The sequence below is a fragment of the Diabrotica virgifera genome, chromosome 1 (genome assembly GCF_917563875.1).
Source record: "Diabrotica virgifera virgifera chromosome 1, PGI_DIABVI_V3a".
Taxonomy (NCBI): Eukaryota; Metazoa; Arthropoda; class Insecta; order Coleoptera; family Chrysomelidae; genus Diabrotica; species Diabrotica virgifera.
Genome location: NC_065443.1, coordinates 162274538 through 162297858, shown reverse-complemented (window position 1 = coordinate 162297858; position 23321 = coordinate 162274538). Strand labels below are relative to the sequence as shown.

At 33.2% G+C, this 23321-nt stretch overlaps 1 protein-coding gene across 2 annotated transcripts in view; it reads left to right on the top strand.

Moving 5' to 3' along the window:
- LOC126881434 (1,5-anhydro-D-fructose reductase-like) overlaps positions 1-22999 on the top strand; it is a 207251-nt gene extending 184252 nt beyond the window's left edge. Inside the window, exon 5 of one of the 2 annotated variants that reach the window (XM_050645724.1) lies at positions 22921-22999. In XM_050645724.1, coding sequence (XP_050501681.1) covers positions 22921-22924 — 4 coding nt within the window. In that variant the 3' untranslated portion in view covers positions 22925-22999. Of the gene's footprint in view, positions 1-22915 lie in introns of both variants that reach the window. The other variant, XM_050645716.1, reaches the window with a different exon arrangement.
- The last annotated feature ends 322 nt before the right edge of the window (positions 23000-23321 follow it).

The window sequence follows — 23321 nt, the reverse complement described above, 5'->3', positions numbered from 1 at the left end:
AAGAAACCAGAAATAAGAACATTGAAACAGTAGCTTTAACAGAGGCAAAGAAGGAAGGAAGAGGATCAATAATATTAGAAAAAGGAATGTTACTAATATACAGTAAAGTGGGAGAAACGAAGAGAGCTCAGGCAAGAGTAGCGTGTATAATAAAGATGAATATTATCAACAAAGTAAAAAATTGGATATATTACAACGAACATATACTAAGAGTAGACGTAGATATGGATATAGAGGAAACCAATACAAAACTAATCATATGCTATGGACCAGATGAAGACGCAACAAAAAACGAAAATAATGAGTTCTGGGATAAGTTCCCAGAAGTGATAAATATTTGTACCTACAGAGAAAATTATGATCACAGGAGACATGGACAGTAGAGTGGGAAAAGAAGCAGAAAAAAGGAACAATGTCATTGGACCTTATGGGAAGGAAAAAATAAACAAAACTGGAAATTACCACTCAAATTCTGTCTAGGTCTAGACAATAACCTGGTGATTATGAACACACACTTCCGGCATAAAAGTATACACAAGATCACAAAAGAAGTCAAATCAAGAGAAGAACAATCAATTATGGACTATACTATAGTGCAAAAAGCAGAAGAACTGGATAAGAGACGTAAGGGTGAAAAGGTGTTATGAAATTGGCAGTGACCACTATATACTGGAAACCACATTCAAAAGCAAAAGAAAAGAAATAAAAAGGAATGAGAGCATAAACAGAAAACACAAAGAAATAATAAAAAAATTATAAACTAAGGGAAGAATCAACGAATCAACGAAAATAATATACACAGAGGAGCTAGAGAAAGAGATGGAAAATGAACAAGAAACAACAGAAATAATAGAAGAAGAATGGGAAAGATTTAAAAATGCGATGATAAAATCAGCTAATGCAATATGTGGGACTACAAGAAACAATAACAGAGAGAAACGAACATCTTGGTGGAATGATGAAGTGAAAAGATAAATAAAAGAAAAGAAGATATTTTAAAAACAATACGTACAAGACAAAACACAAAAAAATATGAAAATTATAAGAGACAAAGAACAAAAATGGAAGAGGAAAAGAAAAGTTGGGAAAAATTCGGAAAAAAAATGGAATAAAACAGCACAGAAACTGTAAAGTTATTTTATAGAACACTGAAGAACCTAAAAAGCAACAAAGAAACAAAGGTGAAACAAATAATGAACAAGGAAGGAACAATAATAAACGATAAGAAAATAATGGAAATATGGAGGGAACACTTCGAGCTGATACTGAATGGAAAGCAAGGGAATACAATGGAAAAAGAAAGCCAGATCAATAGAGGGTCCATGAGAAACACGGAAAATCAAGAAACTTTAGAAAAAGAAGAACTGGAAGAAGCAATAAGAAAGATAAAGATTAGAGAAGTACCAGGAAGGGATGAAGTAGCACCAGAAATGATGAAATATATAGAAGTAAAAAAAATTAATTTTTATAATTTGTTTAATTTGTTTTCATAAAAAAATTACTATGCATATAGAACCTAATATGGAAAATAAAAGTAATACCCAAACAATGGACAAATGCAGTAATTACAGTAGAATCCCGATTATCCGTGCTCCTTGGGACCGGAGGTGGCACGGATAATTGAAAAGCACGGATAATCCGAACATGTGTTTCTTATGTATAATACATACAGTCGGAAAAATGAAAGAATACCCATGAACGATCACATCAAGCACTTATTTTGTATTTGCTGTCTTTTTCTATAAATAACAAACGTTTGTTATAGACAAGGACAGCAAATCAAGGAAAGTGATTAATGTGATCGTTCATGGGTACTCTTTGAGTGTGGCATCAAGAGTGTGGCAAGCAAAACCAATAGCGAAGAACAGAAGACAACGAAGCATTAAAGAATGGAATAGTCACATCTCGCAGATACTAGAAAGTAAGAGAAAAACTTGGCAAGAAGCAACACAAATGGCCACCATTAAGAAAGAATGGAGGAAGTTCATTGAGAGTTAGACGAAACTCCCGACACCTCAGAAGATTAGGACACTGATTAAGATTGAATGAATGGCCCAACACCGAAAGGTATCAATGAGTCTACTGATTAAGTAAGTAAAGAAGTAAGTTTTTTCGCATCACCTTTTAGTTCAATTGTCAAACATTAAAGAGCAGGTGTACAAGAATCAAGAAAAGAGAATATCATCGGCAATAGAAGAGGTGTGAGTGATATGAATTAAAAAAAATAATAATGGATTAAACAAAATTGTAGAAATAAATATCTGCAAAAAAAGAAACACAAGTTAAAAAAAAAAGAAAAAAAGAAACGCAGTCAGTAAAAACTCTTAAAACACCTCAAAAACCCCATGGATGCCCGAACAAATAAAATCCGTAATGGCTTTCTTTAAATTTGATTTGAAGAAGGAAGTACTACCAGGAAAACAAAAATGTGAATAGTGCAAATCAAAATACCCAGTATTAGAAATGAGAAAATTTACGGATATAAAGTTTTATTTGAAAAACTATTAGAGCCGCAATAAGCGACTAATAAATAATAATGACAATAAATTAATAACATAGATTTTATGCAAATTGTTTGCAAATAACTGACAAAGTTAAAAAAACAAGAATTTGTTCTGTAATTTATTAGTTTTTTATTATCCCAAAAATGTCGGGCATAATTCAGGTATTAAGTCATGGTGTGTCAAGTGTGGTATTTATGACATCTCAAGGTACATGTGGCATCTGATGCCACAAGTAATGTTATCATAGTTTTCCCTGTAGTTTTGTTTAGAAGGAGGGTATAACAAAATTAGAAATATATTACTGATCCACACCTAATTAGAATCAACCTAACGTACATAGACTTGATGATGCCACTTTGCAGTCTGAAGCACAGATGCCACAACAAATGCGGCGCCGTGTATGTGTGTGTGTGTGTGTGTGTGTGTGTGTGTGTGTGTGTGTGTGTGTGTGTGTGTGTGTGTGTGTGTGTGTGTGTGTGTGTGTGTGTGTGTGTGTGTGTGTGTGTGTGTGTGTGTGTGTGTGTGTGTGTGTGTGTGTGTGTGTGTGTGTGTGTGTGTGAGTGTGTGTGTGTGTGTGTGTGTGTGTGTGTGTGTGTGTGTGTGTGTGTGTGTGTGTGTGTGTGTGTGTGTGTGTGTGTGAGAGAGAGAGAGAGAAAATGGCTTGGATGCGGGTCCGTTAGCCACAGATTTTTATTTTATTTTTCCTCAATTTATTAGTTTTGTTATATTTATACCTATTTCACTTAAACGACTATTTGTTTCTTTCCATTTTATGACAACTTATTAGATATTCTATACTAATTGGAAAATAAACTTGTGTTTGTCGTAAATTGTAATATAATTGATTTATATATCTCTCGTTAATTTTGCATTCAAAGAAAATATGGTTCAAATCTCTAATCGAAACATTATCACAAAAACGGACTGATGAATTAACTATTCCTAATTTGTGCAGATATGACAGCCCTGGGCACTAAGGCTATCTTCTCCCGGTGAGTGTGGTTATCCCTTATCCGAGGGGTGGAATAATTGATACGCTTACTTGTTGAGTTGGTTTATTTACACTCGCATTAGTATAAGCTGGTAGCACCTCACCCAAAGAACATCTCGTGTAGAAAGAGACACTATCTTTAATGTGGAAATATTACGTCTGATCACCAAAACAGAATGACGAATGTCTAATATAATAATAAATAATTCCCTTGTTATAGTTTAACTGTTTATATATTTAGAACTGCCTATTCAGCATCGACCATGAAAAGTGTTTATAATTGACTCTGCAATTATTAGTGAATCGTGATCTTGGCTAACAATATTTATATAATCGAATGAAGGTTGTAATGTTGTTTTGATGACATAAATAACTGAAAGTAATTATCGTAGATAATTACAGGGTGTTTTTAAGATATATCTACTGAGTACAGATGAATTCTTGTACACCTTCCCTTTTTAGGAATTTTCCGACTACGGGGAGGGAAATATGAAAGTCGTGCTACCAACCCATACTGTGTTGTAATCAATACAAAAAAATTTATTTTATATACAACTTCCTACGCCTACGCAAATACATAAATAATATAAAATGTTCGTTTAACAACATTGTTTCGTAACACTTGTCACTCACTGTGTTTTCGGATTGTAAGCATATAATCTATTCTTATGTATTTCCTTGATTTTATTGTTTTCTATTCTGATTTTACAATTAACGTTATTTACTTCTGTTATCGTGAAAGGACCTACATAAAGACTATCAAACTTACCATTCTCTTCCCTTTTTACAAGGACTAGGTCTCCTCTTTTAAAGTGTTGTGATGTTGCTTTGAGCCTATTCTTTTCTTCTTGCCGCTCTTTTTTGTCTTCATTGCTTCTAGTGAGGTGACCTATCGTGTCTATGTACGCTGTGTCCTCTGGTTTCGAAGAAGTGTCCGATATCACGTCTTCTTTGACAAGTGTTCTATTCGGTTTGTTAATGTGACATTCATGGCATTGTTTAACGTATTTTCTTACGTCTTTTTCTAAATTTTTCCATCTAAATCTTGCTTTTAGCTTCTTTATTAGTCTATTTTTCTTTAAGTGTCCTCCGAACATCGGGTGATTATGGTATTCTTCTATTAATCTGTGTTTTTCTTTGTTATCTTTTATTGTTTCTGGTACTTCACATATGTATATTTCTATATTCTTCAATTTTTTATTTCCTTCTTTAATAAATTCATCAATTGTGCACATTTTAAAAATAATATCATTTACGTATATTTTTACTTTACGTACTGCATTCTCTACCGCCAGCTTATCAAGCTGTACCAACGCTTGGTTTAAATCGAAACGATTCAATCCTGTGGCTATGCTTTTGCTGCATTTTATTTTGTTTTTGGCCCTAATGCTCAGTCTTGGTGAGATTAGTTCTGCTCCAAAGGACAAAATTGGTAGTCTATGCGCCTCTAAATTATTTAGTACCGTAGTCTATGCGCCTCTAAATTATTTAGTACCTTCCTTACTGTCTGTTTGGTGGCTTCTGGCTGTAGTGCGAGTTCACTTTCAGCCTTTGTTTGTCTTGCTTCTTTCTCCTTTTCTTTTGCTTGAGCTCTTGTTATAGCTAGTATATGGGCGTTGTCTATGTATAGGTTTTTTAGTTGATGCAATGTTATTCTTGAAAGACTATCTGCGTAGTTACTTTTCCCTGTTATATACTCTATTTCGAAGTCATATTCTTCTAGGTCTAATCTGATCCTCGTGAGTTTTGAGGTTGGTTCTTTCATTGCAAATAGGTGTGTCAAAGGTTTATGGTCTGTTTTTACTTTGAATGTTGGTGCTCCATATAGATAACATTTAAAATAATTAATTCCCCAATGAATCGCTAGTAATTCCTTAACGATTATAGGTTTATTACATTCTCCTTTACTAAAACTTCTTGATGCATATGCTATAGGTAGGTCAATTCCGTTGTAATCTTGACTTAGGATTGCTGAACAACTCTCATTGGATGCGTCTGTTGTTAAGATAAACTGTTTGTTGAAATCAGGATATTTTAAAATTGGTGGTTTCGTCAGAGATGCTTTAAGCTTTTTGAATGCTTTTTCACACTCCTCGGTCCACGAAAATTCTACTCCTTTCCTCGATAATTTGTTGAGTGGTATGCATATTTCCGCAAAATTTTTAATAAAACGTCTGTAATAGTTGCAAAATGCTACAAATCTCTTTGTTTCTTCCGCTGTCTGAGGTGTCGGATATTGTTCAATTACTGCATACTTCGCTTTGTCTGGTGATACTCCCTCTTGAGAAAGATCATGTCCTAAATATGTTACTTCCCTTCTAAAGAATTGACATTTTCCTGGGTTAAGTTTCAAATTGAATTTTCGACATGTCTCGAATGTCTTTTTCAGGTTGTCTAAGTGATGTTTTTCGGATATTCCAATTACTACGATATCGTCCATGTAAAGAAATGCTTTGTCTGGTGTTAATCCTGAAAATGCTATTGACATCATTCTTGAAAAGCTATTTGGGCTTACATTTAATCCAAAAGGTAATCTGGTAAATTGAAATGCTCCATTTTCTGTGCTGAACGATGTGTATTTTCTCGATGATTTTTCTAATGGTATCTGGTGAAAGCCTGACATTAAGTCTATAACTGAAAACCATTTTGCTCTTCCTAGTTGATCTAATATCGAATCTATTCTTGGTAATGGAAATTTGTCTGTAACTATCTTCTTGTTCAGTTGTCTAAAATCTATGCATAATCTCCATGCTTTTCCTCCATCTATAGCTTTTTTCGGTACCAGTACTACTGGACTGTTGTACTCGGATGTAGATGGTTCTATGATTCCTTGGTCTCTTAGGTTTTGTACTTGTCGATTTAATTCCTCTGTTTGCGCATGAGGTGTCCTATAATTCTTGATATATACCGGAGTTTGGTCTTTAACTCTTAGTTTTTGTTCGTAGAAATTGTTACAGGTTAACATATCATGCCTTAGGGCGAATATGTCCGAATATTCCTCGCATAACGATACTAAGTTGTCTCGTATGTATTCTGGTATGTCTAATTTCAGTGATTCTCGTAATTCTTTTTTTCTGTCCTTGCTGTCGTTGACTAGCCTATATATATTGAATAGTTTAATATCCAACGTCCTGATTGTGCTTGCGTCTACATTTACTGTTTCGTACGTTGTGTTCAAAATTTTGATGTATGGATTATTACTTGAAATAATTGCTCTTGCTATGAATATTCCTGGTTGTATTTCTTGCTGTTCCACTATCCTGTCTTTCTTTAACGTTTGAAAAATTTTTACGATTCTGTAAATTTCACATCTAGGCGGTATTATTATGGTGTCATTGTCTATATTATCCAGAATTTTCGTACTAATGTAACAATCGTTGTCCTCTTTAATGTGCATTTTAAGGTTTGCGTAATCTAGTATACATTGAAAGTTAGAAATAAAGTCTCTCCCAATGATTCCGTCTGTTGGAATTGGAAAGTTAGGTTCTACCAATTGAAAGATGTGTTCGAATCGAGTTCCTTTTACTTCGAGTGTTGTCTCAACTTCTCCCATTGTTTGCAACTCTCCTTTAGTGACTCCTTTTATTTTCGCCTTTGTGTTTGGTTTCACCTGTTCCTTCATAAAATCTTGTGAACATTTTAGTATTGAAATGTCAGCTCCTGTGTCTATGATAAAAGTGCTTGTGTTTTCAAGAATTCCTGTTTTCATTCGTACAAAGTTCGTTAGGTTTAGGTCGAAGTTGTAAATGTTATATTTTATTTCTGCCTGTGTGCTTCCAACTTGTTGTTCATTCAAAACCCCAACTGCTGGTTTTCTTGCTCTTCTTGACTGTCCTCTATTTCTAGTAATCTTACGTTCCTGTTACGTCCGCCTCTCTGGTTTCCTCTGTATGTTTGATTGTTAAATTGTCTGTATCCTCTGTTCGAATAATTTCGTTGATTGTCCGTTGCTTCTCCTTCGTTCCGTTGTCCGAAGTTATTTCTTCTTCCTCTGTCATATTTGTTATGGTATCCTCTTCTGTATTGCTGCTGTCCTCTCCTATTCTCGTAGTTTGTCCTATAATTTAAGACTCTTCCTTGTGCATTTTCTTCAGTCGTATCGATCGACAAAAATTTAGATACTACTTCCTGCGGTGATGTAAAGTTACCTGCTTCCAGTATTATCTTAGCTTTCTCTGCATTAGCGTTTCGTTTCATTGTTGTTACTACAGCTTCGGTCGTATATTTCTTTGCTAAGTCAAGTGGCATTCCTTCCGCTATGTATGCTACTTTTAATTGTTCTGCTAACTCTTCCACTTCAGATGCGTACACTGCTGCATCTCTATGCCCTTGCCTTTTTTTGGCTAATTTGGCTATTAAATTCTTCGGATTATCACCCTTTAATTCTTTCTTTAGTACTTCAGCTATCCGTGGAATTGTATCTTCTGTGGTTATTAGGTTCCTAGCCTTATTGGTGAGTCGCGTTTTTATTAGCGTTACAGCTGTGTCTTCATGACCTTCTGCCAATTTTCCAAGTAGTTCTAATGCGTCTAAAAATGGTTGTAATTTCCCTGCGCTTCCATCGAACTCGTTGGGCAATATCTTGCTTGCGATATTCAAAAATTCATTGATTGTCAAAGCCATGTTTAATATTGTTATATCTTGTTTTATGTCACCTTTTTTCTCTTTTATTTCGTCGTTAATTATTTCTTCTTCTCCTTCCTCGTCGCTTTTTCCTTCTTCTATTTCCTCATCGCTTTGTTCCTCTTCAACTTCCTTGTCGATTGGTTGATGTATTGAACTTGGAACCACTGTTCTCACATTTACTGCTTGAAATGATCGTATAACTTTGTCTCTGATTTTTCCAAAATATTTGTTGCACGATTCCCTTTGTTTGTCCGAAAGTGCTTCCCAGTTTTTCCTAGTCAATTGTGTGAACTTGTTATAAGCTTTAATTAGCTGTGTCGTTACTTCTTCCTTTATGTCCTTAGATTTCGGAACTTTTTTCTTTAAGACTCTTCTGCTTTGCCTGTCTATTTCTTGTGCAATTTCCTCAACTATTTTGACAAAATCTTCCCAAGTAACTTTGTTGCTACTCATTTATACATAATTTTTTTTCAGCTTCTGCACTTCTTAGCGAAAATATAAATTCGATAGTCTTACGGTGTATATAGATATGTAGTATATCGATATATAGTAAAAAAAATATAGAGATAAAATAATACGTCAATATATGGTAAAAATATGTAAAAATTGCAGTAGTAATAAAAATTCAAAAATAAATAACGTTATATTAACCCTTGTAAATAAGTAGTTAGAATAATAATTTAAATGTATTATGCATATAGCGTATATTTGTTATATCGTATATTTATTTTGATAGGTATATTTACGATAGCAAATATTAAGATCATAAAAATTGCAAAAATGTACTAAAAATCAGTAGTCAAATAATAAATGAATAAAAGTCAGCAATGATAAGGTATACGTTGATAAATATGTAAAAATCATATAAAATTGTATCATTGCGTCCTATAATAACTTAATATGAGGGTAAAAAAAAATCTTTGTATATTGATAAATATTGGTAATAGAATAGAATAATTAAGTAAGAATAGGTAAACTTGAAACATATATTAATGTAATTAAGGTAGCACATAATGTTTATACTTTATACTTTATATTAACCAGGAAATACCATAAAAATAGCTAATATGGACTTACCACTTTTACGCGTCTTTGTTCGTATCACAAGTCCTCGCTGCACGTTCCATAGCATTGTCCATTTTCCATTGTCCCACGATGTTCCATCTCCATCCTATTCCATTTTCAGCTCCGCGTCGGCCTGATGTCTCCATCCATTTTACATACCACACTGTTGTCTAAGGTGGTCTAGGTGCCTGAACATTGACGTGTTTCTCCATACCTGTCCTGTTCACCAGTCCTGCGTTCTTCCCTGGTTCTGGATCGCCATATGACAGCCCTGGGCACTAAGGCTATCTTCTCCCGGTGAGTGTGGTTATCCCTTATCCGAGGGGTGGAATAATTGATACGCTTACTTGTTGAGTTGGTTTATTTACACTCGCATTAGTATAAGCTGGTAGCACCTCACCCAAAGAACATCTCGTGTAGAAAGAGACACTATCTTTAATGTGGAAATATTACGTCTGATCACCAAAACAGAATGACGAATGTCTAATATAATAATAAATAATTCCCTTGTTATAGTTTAACTGTTTATATATTTAGAACTGCCTATTCAGCATCGACCATGAAAAGTGTTTATAATTGACTCTGCAATTATTAGTGAATCGTGATCTTGGCTAACAATATTTATATAATCGAATGAAGGTTGTAATGTTGTTTTGATGACATAAATAACTGAAAGTAATTATCGTAGATAATTACAGGGTGTTTTTAAGATATATCTACTGAGTACAGATGAATTCTTGTACACAGATGTGCCTCATATTTTCCGTGTCGAGTTTTTAATCTGACGATAGTGGAAATATCTTGCTTTGGCAGGTTATACTTAAATATGTATTCAGGTGCCGGAGAAAGTTCTTGATGTAAAGAAGAAAAATATAAACTTTTATATACAAGAAATGGACATGTTAACAGTATTTATTCAATTATATTTTATGACAGTGACAACATTATATTAATCTAGAAACATAAAAACATTAGTAACTAAGGTAGATATTAGTAGCCTTAGATCTTAACTACTAAATATATAACAGTCCTCCGCCCCAATTCCCAACTACAAGACTAGAGGTGCTGGCAGCAGCTGATCTAAGTGACGTTTCCAAAGTAGACCATCATCTGTTCGTATTTCATAATGTAAGTGACCTATGCGTCTGATTACCTTTCCAAATACCCATCGTTGATCACTGCAGTACTTTCTAGCCTGAACTCTGTCTCCCAAGGCAAATTCTCTACCAGGTGTAGGCCTGTCTGATGGAAAGGAAGTTGTGCGTTTGCAAGGTTTTCTTAAGATTGCATGAAGATCCGTTCTAATTTCTCGTCCGAACATAAGCTCATACGGGGTGAAACCGTTAACACCTGGTGTACGACGTAAACGTGTTCGTACTTTAAGTAGTTTATCAGTTAAGCTATTGCTCTCCCCCGCTAAGCTGCGCAAGGTCCTTTTTATAGTTTGTACAAATCGTTCTGCTTGACCGTTCGTTGCTGGGTGATATGGAGCAATAGTTCTATGGGTGATACCGCAATTGGATAGAAATTTGTTAAATTCGGCTGAAACAAATTGTCGGCCGTTGTCAGATACCAGCACATATGGATTTCCGAACGTGGCAAATATTTGTCTTAGCGTTTGTATACACCACGAGCTAGTTGTTACCTTTGTAGATATAATTTCCACCCATTTTGTATATGCATCTACCACAATGAATAGTTGAGAACCAGAAATTGGTCCAGCGAAGTCAATATGGATTCTTTGCCAGGGACCTGTGGGCTCTTCCCAGTGATGTAAATGTGTCTTTGCTGGTTCATTTTGTTCTAAACGGCATGATCTACATGATTTCACTTTTTCTTCAATATCTTTATCAATATTTTTCCAGTAGACATGACTGCGTGCTAGTTGTTTCATCTTTAATATACCAATATGTCCCGCGTGCAGTTCGTTAAGAATAAATTTACGAAATTTATGTGGTATTACGACCCTTGTTCCTCTTAAAATACAGTCATCTTGTAAAGTAAATTCATTGTCGTTGTATCCATATTGTTTCAGAGATTGACCTGTTCTTAGTGCTTTAATTATTTTCTGTAATTCGATATCATTTTCTGTCTCCTTAGCGATTATATCTGGGCTAATTTCTAATATCTGAATTTGTTGTATTTGGTATAAGCCATGTTGATCTACTTCATATGTATTTGTGTTCTCAACAGGAAACCGCGACAAGAAGTCTGCGTTAGCATTTTTTGTGCTTGTTCTGTACTGTATATCATAATCAAATCCAGATAAAAAATGAGCATAATGAAAAAGTCTCATTGTACTCAGTTCTGGTAGATTATGGTGGGGATGAAAGATTGATGTTAACGGTTTGTGGTCAGTAATCAGAGTAAATTTTCGCCCATAGCAAAAATGAAAAAATTTCTTTATACCCCAGTATATCGCAGTCGCTTCCTTATCAATCTGACTGTAATTCTTTTCGGCATTGGTTAAGGTTCTTGACGCAAAAGCTATCGGTCTTTCTGAGCCGTCTTCAACTATGTGTGAAAGGACTGCTCCAAGTCCTGTTGGTGAAGCATCCGTGGCTATGATTAGAGGTTTTCTCGGGTCGAAATGTGTTAATACGTTTTCACTTGCAATTTCCGTTTTAATTCTGTTAAAACTTTCTTCGCATTTCACAGTCCAGGTAAACTTGTTATCTTTCTTCAAGAGTTGATTTAGAGGATTTGATATAGACGCAAGATTAGCAATAAATTTGTTGTAGTAATTAGCCATACCCAGAAAAGTTCGCAATTCGTTTATATTAGAAGGCCGTTCCATACCTATTATTGCTTTAATTTTGTCTTTGTTCTTATGGAGCCCATCTTTATCAATTTTATGTCCTAAATAGTTTATGTTCTTTTTAAAAAATTGGCATTTTTCTTTATTCACCCGTAGGTTATTTTCTTTTAACTTGGTAAGTACCTCTCTTAATCTTAGTAATAGCTGGTCTTCTGTTGATCCTTGAATTATTATATCATCAAAAAAACATTGTACGCCTTCTAAACCTTTAAGTAAATTATCCATGAATCTTTGCCATAAACTGGGAGCCACTTTTACACCAAACATCAGTCTGTTTACTTTGTATGTTCCCATATGAGTGCTTAAAGTTTGTATTAGGGCGCTGTCTTCGTCCATCTCCATATTAAGGTAAGCTTGTTTAATATCTAATGTGCAAAATAATTTACCCCCACTCATTTTGGCAAAAATATCTTCTATGATAGGTATCGGGTATTTTTCGTCTTTAATAACTCTATTTAAAGTTATTTTGTAATCGGCACATAGTCTGATACTCCCATTAGGTTTAACAATAGGTACAATAGGTGTACCCCAATTACTATGGTCGATTTTTGTTATAATACCTTCAGAACTTAGCCGTTCTATTTCTGCTTCTACTTTCGATTTTAGAGCGTATGGAATTCTTCTAGACTTAATGAAAATTGGTTGTGTATTTTCCTGTAAGTTCAAACGAGCTTTAAAATTTGGTATTTTTCCTAGGTCTGATCTAAATACTGATGTTGCAAATTCTTCAAGAAGTTGGTCTAATTTGGGTATTTCAACAGTTTGTAGTCTTCGTACATCTGCCAATTCAATATTTATTTCTTTCATCCAGTTACGTCCGCATAAAGGATCAACGTCCTTAGCTATAATGTATAATTTGCTGAAGAAGGTTTGGTTCTTGTAGTTACATTTAACATAAGCAACTCCAGTAGGTTTGATTACTTCTCCTGTGTAAGTTCTTAATATTAAGTCTGTTTTAAAAATTTTCTTTGGAATGTTCAGTTGTTTGTACAATTTTAGTGATATAAGAGATAGTGTAGCCCCTGTATCAAATTCCATAGTAACTGGCCTATTTTCAATACTGATTGTAATTGTATATTTTTCAGATCGTTCATCCTTAACAAGGTTTATTTCGCCGATAGATTCTTCACTTGTATTACTGGTACAATCATTAATCTGGAGTGCATTGTTTCTTTTTAAACAAACGTTTGCTAGGTGTCCCTCTATTTGACATTTGTGGCAAGTTCTTTTAATGGGCCAACATTCGTTGGACCTATGATCTCGTTGTCCACATCTGAAACATTTTCCCCTTAAGTCTTTTAATGTTATATTATCATGTTTTTTCTTGTAAGTACATGATCTTTGAGGGTTTTTTACAGATGTCGATAATTTGTTCACCTTTTCAATTTCATTACGTATGTCTGCAGATATTTTATTGTTTTCTATTTTTCCCATTTCAATTGATGTAGCTATCTGAACTAATTTTGAGAATGTGTGTATTTCTCTGTCTTGCAGAATTTTTATTCGAATTTCGCTGTCATGCAATCCTCTGATAAACTGTAACGATAAAAATCCATCTATTGTGGACTTACAACAATTCTGGCATTTAAATTCACAGTTAGAAGCAAGTTTCTTGAGTTCTGCAGCGTATGTTGCCACAGTTTCATTTTGTCGTTGTAAATGTGTAACAAATTTATGTTGTTGAGCCCACAAACTAGGTTTAGGATCAATAAAGTCATCAAGTAGTTTAATTAATTCTTCAAAGCTTTTATTTAATGGATCCTCCGGAGAACAAAGATTATGTAAAGTATCATAAAGTTGTGGAGAGATCGTAGATAATAGAAAGTAAATTTTACTTTGCTCATCTGTGATGTTATTTAATAGGAAAAATACCGTCAATCTCCTTGTAAAGTTATTAATTGTTTCTGTTTCTTGTAATGGTTGAAAATTAACTTTTGGTAATTGTATCTTATGGTCTATGTTTTGAATTTTCGTACTACATAAAACATCTTGGTCGTTTGATCCATTTTTCTTTCGCAAAATTAGGAGTTTGGTCTTTATCACTGTATATTTTTCTTCAAATTCAAATCTTTCTTGTGTTTCTTGTTCTATATCTGCGTCTTCAATTTCTTGTTCGATATCATATTGTATATTTTGAAATTTCTTTATGGTTTCGTCTAACGTATGTAATCTGGATTCAATTTCTTCGTTTGTGATTTCTCGTTCATGTAAACAGTTTTCAGTTTTTGTCAGAGTGCCTCGTAAACAGGCTTGTACTTTTTTTAGCTTTTTAATGTCCATTCTACTAATCTCGTCGCCAATTTTATATACAAGAAATGGACATGTTAACAGTATTTATTCAATTATATTTTATGACAGTGACAACATTATATTAATCTAGAAACATAAAAACATTAGTAACTAAGGTAGATATTAGTAGCCTTAGATCTTAACTACTAAATATATAACATAAACTTTTGATATGCTTGAAATATTTCTCCATTTTTTTCCATATTTTATTTATTCTAGCTTTGACGTCATTTATTGCTTCTGTCGTTAAGATCTGAATTAGGATCTCATCATTTTTTATTGCATCTTTGGCCAACTCATCCACTTTCTCATTACCCAGTATACCGGCATGCCCTTTTTCCCATATAAATACTACTTCCTCTTTAGACAAATTATTTTTTATATTACAAAAAATTTTTGATTTGTATGAACTAAAATCAGTGTTTTCAATTGCATATATTGCAGATCTGGAGTCTGTTATTATCACAGCTTTTTCAATATTATTCTCTTTGATCCATTCTAGAACTTTTTCGATGGCTATAATCTCAGCTGTAAAAATACTACTAATACTAGATAATTTGTAATTATTATGTTGATGGGTATTTTGCACATACATAGCACATCCTACTCCTGTTTGATTTTTAGAACCGTCTGTGTAAATTACTGTGTAATCCACAAAGTCGCTCAGTATAGATTTTACTAAAATATTATTTAAATGGATTGATTCTGTATATTTAGGAATTATGATACTTGGTTTTTTTATCAAAGTTTTATACGGAAATCTCCTTGTTAAGATTGTACTTATGGGAAAGTGGTCTGAGCCTAGCGTATCATCTAAAGGATTACATTCTATGTAACCGATCAAGCTTGGTGAAATAAGTGTTAGATCCACTGGAGAAGGATTTTCATTCGGTCTAGTAATTTTTGTTGTTCTACCATCATTTAAAACAATAAAATTGAGATTTTCTAGAGCGTCTGCTAAATTTTTACCTTGAATATTGTCGTGCACCGAACCCCATATGCTATGATGTGCATTGAAGTCCCCACAAATTATACCTTCTCCTTGTATTTGTGTAAATATGTTCATCCAATCATTTTTAGTAGCTTGTACATTTGGTGGTTTATATATACATATGATTGATATTTTGAGGTCTTCTATATTATATATTGCACAAATTTCTATTTTTGTATTAAAGTGGTTTCTAAATTTTATTTCAGAATAACAAAAATGATCTTTTATAAGTATTCCTACACCACCATATCCATCTCCTCTACTTATATTTATAAAATTATAGTTACCTATGTAATCTAAAAGTTTGGTTAGGTAATAACCAAGTTTCATTTAGTGCAATTAAATCAACATTTTGTGTTGGATTTATATGACTTAAGAGATTTGATTTATATCTAGATTATAGACTTTGCATTCCACTATAATATATTAAACTCCTTATTCATTCTGTTGATTTCCTTCATCTTGTTGAATAGACCCTAATAAATTTTTTAGTTCATTTTGTGTGTCTTTTATAACCTGCATTTCTGTGACATCTAAATTAAGTTTTTTATACATATTTTCGAATATTATAGATAGTTTTTGCATTACTATCATTTCTAATTTTTCCTTGTATATCTGAAAGTCTTCTCTGTGGGGATTCGGTAAGATTGAATTATTTATTTTAATTTTGTTTTGAAATTTGGTGTTTCTTCTATAATAATCGGTGAAATAGCTTTACGCTTTTTTGGTTGTGATTGTGGTCGGGGTACCCAATTTTTATTTGAACTGGTTGGTGTAGATGATATGTCAGAGTTATCAAGTTGACTTATTTGTGGAAAATTTTCCAAATTGTTCAATACATCAAATCTATTATTAGAAGTTACTTTAGAGTAACTGCTATTTTTTCTAACAATTTCGCTTCCTTAAAAGATAAATTTTTGTGTGACATAATTTTTTTTATATTTACCTGTTGCAAATATTTGGGACAATGTTTGGAAATAGACTGATGTCCATTTGTTTCACAATGTATGCAATATTCTTCTTTTGTGCATTCTTGAGTGTCTGCATTTTCGTGAATTTGGCCACATTGTTAGAACATTTATACCAAATAGACATTACCAAGAAAAATAGTGCAATGCGGCAATATAGCGCCTGTTACTTCCCTGTGCTTTGTATTCGAACATCCAAAGGTGGCGATATGAAGTTACTATAGCAACAAAGTAATACATCGATTACAATAAAAAAAGAAAAGACTCCACGTCAGAATTAATTTTAGAATTGTCACTTTTGTAATAGTTATAAATTTGTTCTATTTTATTCACATAAAATATTGTACAGTCCACACCACAAAGTTTAATTTATCTGCGCAATAAGATAATCCACCACACATCGTTTGCATTTATTTGTGGTACTTCTACAGTATTTTGCCGTATGTCCATATCTTATACATTTGAAACACTGGACCACCGGAAAAATATATGGTTCTACTACAAACCTGACCAAATTTATTTTTACATATTGTGGTAGTATTGGTAGTATGGTACATATTTGTTCGGCAGTATTCCTGGATATCGCAAAAGCATTTGACAAAGTATGGCACAACGGTCTCTTAATGAAGCTAAAGAAAATATTTCCTATGCAACTCGTTGAAATATTGAAATCATACCTACACCAGCGAACATTTAGAGTTAATTATTTTAGAGAGAATATCCATTTCATGATAGCCTAAAATGGAAAACGAGTACTCTGAGTTAAAGCAAATAAATGCAGGGGTTTCACAAGGTAGCGTTCTTGGACCAATACTATACCTTTTGTACACATCTGACATTCCTGAGAGGGAAAACATCCAACTGGCCACATTTGCTGATGCTACAGAGGTCATGACAATAGTAGCAACTATAGAGGGATCTACGATTAATTTACAAAATGCAATTAATGGCATAGAAGGCTGGTCCAAAAAATGGCGTATAAAGTTTAATGAACAGAAGTCAGTTCATATTAACTTCACTACCAAGAAAATCAATAATCTTCCAATTATCCTAAACAACAACGTTGTTCCTAATAAAAAAACAGCGAAATACCTGGATTTAAATCTCGACGTCAAACTAAAATGGAAGGAGCACGTTAAAAAGAAAACTGAACAGATGAAGATAAAGTACAAAAATATGTATTGGCTAATAGGTAGGTACTCTCAACTTTCCATCCAGAACAAAATACTAATTTACCAACAGATATTGAAGCCGGTGTGGACCTATGGCCTACAATTATGGGGCTGTACCAAAAAAAGTAATTACTGAAATTTAGAAACGCTCCAGAACCGAATATTAAGGAATATTGTATGTGCTCCCTGGTATGTTCGGAACGACGATTTGCGTAGAGATCTTAAAATCGAATCTATTCCAAATGAAATTAAGAAAGTCGCCAGGAGACATGAAGACAGGCTCCATAAGCATCCCAACCATGAAGCACTTCAGCTTCTTGTCAACGAACCCCAGATGCGAAGGCTCAAGAGGACTAAACCGTTCGAGCTCGTGTAATGTGTGAAGTTGTGCCGGGCTTGTTAGTGTTGTGCATTGTATTGTAGCCACAACAAATACGTGAGCAATTAGTGAAAAGCAGAGTCAGTGCTGTGCTGTGTAGCCACAACAAAGAAGTGGACATTTCATGTAAAAAAAAAGCTAGGCTGGACCAGGTGACATCTAGTTTACAAACATTTTTAGGGAAATTAGGTTAAAGAAAAAATACTGATTAATCTTGTAGATTAGGTGTATTTATATTGTTTAAATAAAAAAAAACATATTGTGGTAAACTATTACCTAAAAATGTCACGATAAGCATTTGTCTAGGTATATATTGTACCTCATTATCTGAGCCTAGTATTTTCTTCGTCATTCTTTTTACCTGTACTACTCTTCTTTCGCTCTCAATATTATCTAATATATATTTGTCAGTTAAAAACGTGTCAATTTCTTTGATTATACCCTTCTTGTGGTTAAAAAACATAGGAATGTAAGCGATTAAATTATTTTTTTTAATAACCTCATGTTTATTGATTTTATTTGCTATATGGAATGTTTTAAATATAACTTTTACTTTGTTTCTACGTATTAATTTAATGTCAACAACCTCGTTTTTAAAATTAGAATTATTAAAAAGAAAATGACCTACTTTTACTGGTGATAAACGATAACTATTATCTACTGGTTCAACAATGACATAAAAGGGACCTATATCTATTGCTGCATACCTGTTCTGGATATCATAAGCTTTACCATTTATTTTTTGTTATATCCATTTCTGAGTTTATTACGCTTCTATCAGGTGAATCCTGTTTAGCCGGGGGCTGATTCCCGCCTATTTTATCGTCCATATTACCTTAATACTATAGTATAATAAAGTTTCCAATACCTTACCTAATCAGAAGAAATAAATTGTCAGTAAACTATTCTAAACTGCAAATAACAAATTAAAAAACCAAACGGGAACACAAACCAACACACTATCTACTAAAAAACCGCCAAAATTCAATATTTTCTGTAAGGGACCCAAAAATTATTATAACTTTGGCATTTGTCAACTTGACACCTTATTTTTTTAATTTCTCTGATATTTTAACAACAAAGAAACTAGACGGTATTTATATTTAAAGTGTTTCTATGTTTTAACATGTGTGACTCATGTTTTCAGTTAAAACACATATTAAAGAGTAATACCGTCTAGTTTCTTTGTTATTAAAGATATCCGAGAAATTAAAAAAATTTAATATTCACAAAATATGAGACTACAACATAATATCGAAGTATACTGTATACTCGCCTTTGTGACATTTCCTCCATACAAGATATTTCAAATTTCAAAATTTTGTTTCGGTTAAAACGCATATTAAATTACAAAACCGTCAATTTTTTTTTTGTTTCTAAAGATGTCACGGACATTCAAAAACAAAATGTTCACAAAACATAAAACTACAATATGATTTCGATGTATACTCGTATACATTTGTACCTCGTCCTCCCTACATGGTGTCACAAACATAACATAAGAAAAACATTCCTTTTCTTCCGCCCGGTATAAGTACAAAAAATAAGTCTGAGAAACCTTTGCATAACTGTGTAAATACTGAAGAAAAAAAATCTAAAATAATAAAAAAAATTAGCGGAATCCGTTAATCTGTTCACGAAAAAAGCAACAAATAAAAATTGAGCACAATTTTCTATTATATCCCTAACTTTTGACGAGCAGTTTGCTCGTCAATGTTTGAAATTTTTATATATGGCAGCGTTTCCCAAAAGGTGGGTCACGACCCGGTACCGGGCCACGAAAGCAAAATGCCGGGTCACCTGGCTTTGACGAATAGGTTTTTTTATAAATAAAAAGAGAGAATTAATAGCTACCATAAAGAATATGTTTTTGAATTTTCTCAGAACGCTCAATCTGAAAACCTTATACTGGCTTCTTATAAAATATCAAAATTAATTGCTGAAACAGGTTATCCACACACAATTGCCAAGAAATTAATAGTTCTAGCAATGAAAATAGTAGCATCTCGGATAATATGTGATGAAAGCAGGAAAAGGCAAGAAGTGAATTCGCTGGCTCTATCAAGTAACACAATAACACATGAAATAACACATAGGATTGTAAATTCTAGTGTATTGTAATTGTAAATTCATAGAATGAGAGTGTAAATTTTTTAAACTTCATAAAATCTCGCCCACTGAACTCACAAAGTATTCTCTGCTTTATGCAGAGAAATGGGAAGTGAACATTAAAATCTTATTTTGCACTACGAAGTGCGTTGGCTATCAAAAGGGAATGTTTTAGAAAGACCTATTGAATTGAAGGAAGAAATTTCAATATTCTTAGAAGCACATACACCAACGGCTAGGGATGCAATATTTCAATTTAAAGACAGTTTTCATGATGTCAATTGGTTAATCAAGATAGCCTAGTAATTAACAACGAACTAATTGAACAAATCTCGAGATTCCAATATCTGGGAATCGAAATATGTAGTTATGGAGATGTTAAAGAGAGCGTCCGAAAGCAAGCAAATAAAGCCAATTACGTGTCAGGATGTCTGAGGGATGTCATCTGGAGGAACAAAGATATGAGGCTGGAAGGGAAAGTACGCATATACAAATCATGTGTAAGACCGATCATGACGTACGCGATAGAAACAAGATGTGACACAGTAGAAACCAAGAGGATACTGAGAACATCAGAAATGAGAACGCTGATGTCAATAACTGGGAAAACACTGAGAGACTAAATACCGAACGACAGAATAAGAGATCTCTGTAACATACAAGATATAGTACGGTGGGGAAGACAGAGACGACGAGAGTGGAATCAGCATGTGACGAGAATGGACAGCGAGAGAATAGCCCGTATAGCCAGCGATTCGAAGCCAACAGGCAAGAGACCAATAGAAAGGCCCTTTAAAAGGTGGCGAGATAGCTGACAGTCAACATCACAGCTACGAATACAAGCTCAAAATCGGCAAGGAACAGGCCAAGAGGCCTATTATAAGAAGAAGAAGAACAAGAAGGTAGCCTACCTTTGTGATATTTTTGACTTCTTGAACAATTTAAATATGACACTACACGGTTGGTAGCAATGTAACTGTATTTAAAGTACAAGAGAAGGTGGAAACTGCAACAAAAAAACTTAATTTGTAGACACGTCGCGCGGAAGCAGGAAATTACAAAGCTTTTGCAAAGCTAACGGAACTACAAAAAAAAATTATATCGTAAATTCATTGTCGGATGAGATTTCAGTGGCTTTCAAGAAACACCTGCTAGGACTGGAGGTCCTGCAAGAGGCAAATCTAAAGGAATACTTTCCCCCATCCACAGTAACAAAGCGTGGATAAGGTATCCATTTACAACGGACGTATGTTGAGTCAGTAATTGAACTATCGTGTGATAAAGCACTCAAAGACATATTAGAAAAAATATCACTGATAGATTTTTGGCTGTTTTGCCGCCACGAGTAGGTACCCAGTTTTAGCAGAAAAAGCGATAACATTTCTAATTCCTTTTGTTACGACCTATACGTGTGAGGTAGGGTTTTTAACACTGCTTTTCCTTAAAAATAAATATAGGAACCATTTGGAAGTCGAACCGGATCTGAGGATAAAATTAACATCTCTTTCTCATTAATATTTTCTCTAATTTCTCATTAATTTTTCTCATTTCTCATATTTTTCTCTAATTTCTCATTAATATTTGATTATTATTTTGTTTTATTAGATTTGTGTTTGAGCAAATGATTCTTTATTAACCTTCGGATGGCCAAGGGGGTACATTTGGACCCCAGTGCATGTTTTTATTTAATAAATTCAGAAATATTTTCAATTTTAAACTCATTATTTTTTCAAAATCAATGGGAAAGTCCCCGTAGCTGGCTGTATACCATAGTTAAAAAACCATACAGAAGTAAAAACTTCTTTTGTATATTGGTATAAAAAGTTTTATTAAAAAACATAAAAGTCCTCCAAAAGGATTTGCAAAACGTTTTCAATCTGAATCAGATCATCCTCAGTGCCTAGAACGAAGTATTTCCACGTTACAATATATGCAAAAGGTTAAAATTGTGACTAGGTTAAAGAAAAATGTGGCAATACTTACGTTCTGCTTCGTAAAAGAAACTAGCTTTTCAAAAACTTTTCAAAAAGTTGCTAGTTTCTTTTACGAAGCAGAACGTAAGTATTGCCACATTTTTCTTTAATCTAGTCACAATTTTAACCTTCTGCATTCATTGTAACGTGGAAATACTTCGTTCTAGGCACTGAGGATGATCTGATTCAGATTGAAAACGTTTTGCAAATCCTTTTGGAGGACTTTTATGTTTTTTAATAAAACTTTTCATACCAATATACAAAAGAAGTTTTTACTTCTGTATGGTTCATTATTTTATATATATTTTATATACCCTCATATTTTTTTTTCGTAAAATTCCCTATATTTTACGAAAAAAAAAAAAATTCTGAATTTGGAGTCAAAGACGAACTCCCTTGGCTTTCCATATTCCAATTTAATATTAAGTAAATACCGTCTATTATGTGGAATTGTATGTAAGAAACATTTCAAGATTGAAAAAGTATTGTTTGTCAAACCTGTGGCGACGTAATTAGTGTATATTTTAAAATTTCTTTAGTTCTAAGTTCAGAATGATGATTCCTGTTTTTGTTCTGTTGTAATTAAAAATATGCTTTACTAATGTTTATTTATAATTTCTTGATACAATAGTAACATTAAAATTACGAATACATTATTACATTTCTTAAAACAACTTCAATTTTTTGTCAATTGTCATTTTTGACTTGGGGTCATTTTTTACCCCCGTTGGTCATCCGTGTAACAAAAAAAGGTTGGTCATCGGAAGGTTAAAATATATAAAACTGTAATAAATATTTAAATATGTTTTCTTGTACACACACCAGGCTATGCCTATGGTATTGTTGCCTTAATAAAAATATGGGTATCTGCCTGCTGTAATTTAAGAATATCTATTTTTTATTGGAATATATATTTTATTAGAATGTCTATTCTACTAGAATAAGTAGTTTAACTTTGTTCGATCTCTTATTATATTTTGAACCTTATAATATAGATATAAGAAATACATTATATTTTTTTTTGTTTCAGTGTAGATAAGCATCCGGAATATCCATTTCATGATAGTCTTTAGAAATATATTTTATTGTAATCAATAAATAATTGCATACTCTTTGTTTACTATTTTATTACTAAAATGAGATACAAAACTATACATTGTGACGTTGAATAAAAAACAAATTAGTTATTTTAATTAAGTAATCAGTTGATTATTTTTACAAACGTGGATTTTATTGTAAGTCACCTATTATCGCAGTGTTCGACCAATTATTTCTGATCACTTTACATAGTTGCTAGAATGGGACCACCTCAGTGGCGGATTCAAGTGGGGTGTCATGGGGCTCATGATCCACCCCAGATGAAAATAAATATTAATTCAATAATTCTAAATAAGAAAAACCGAGAGCTGTCAAGCAACAAAAATTAGGCAAATCCA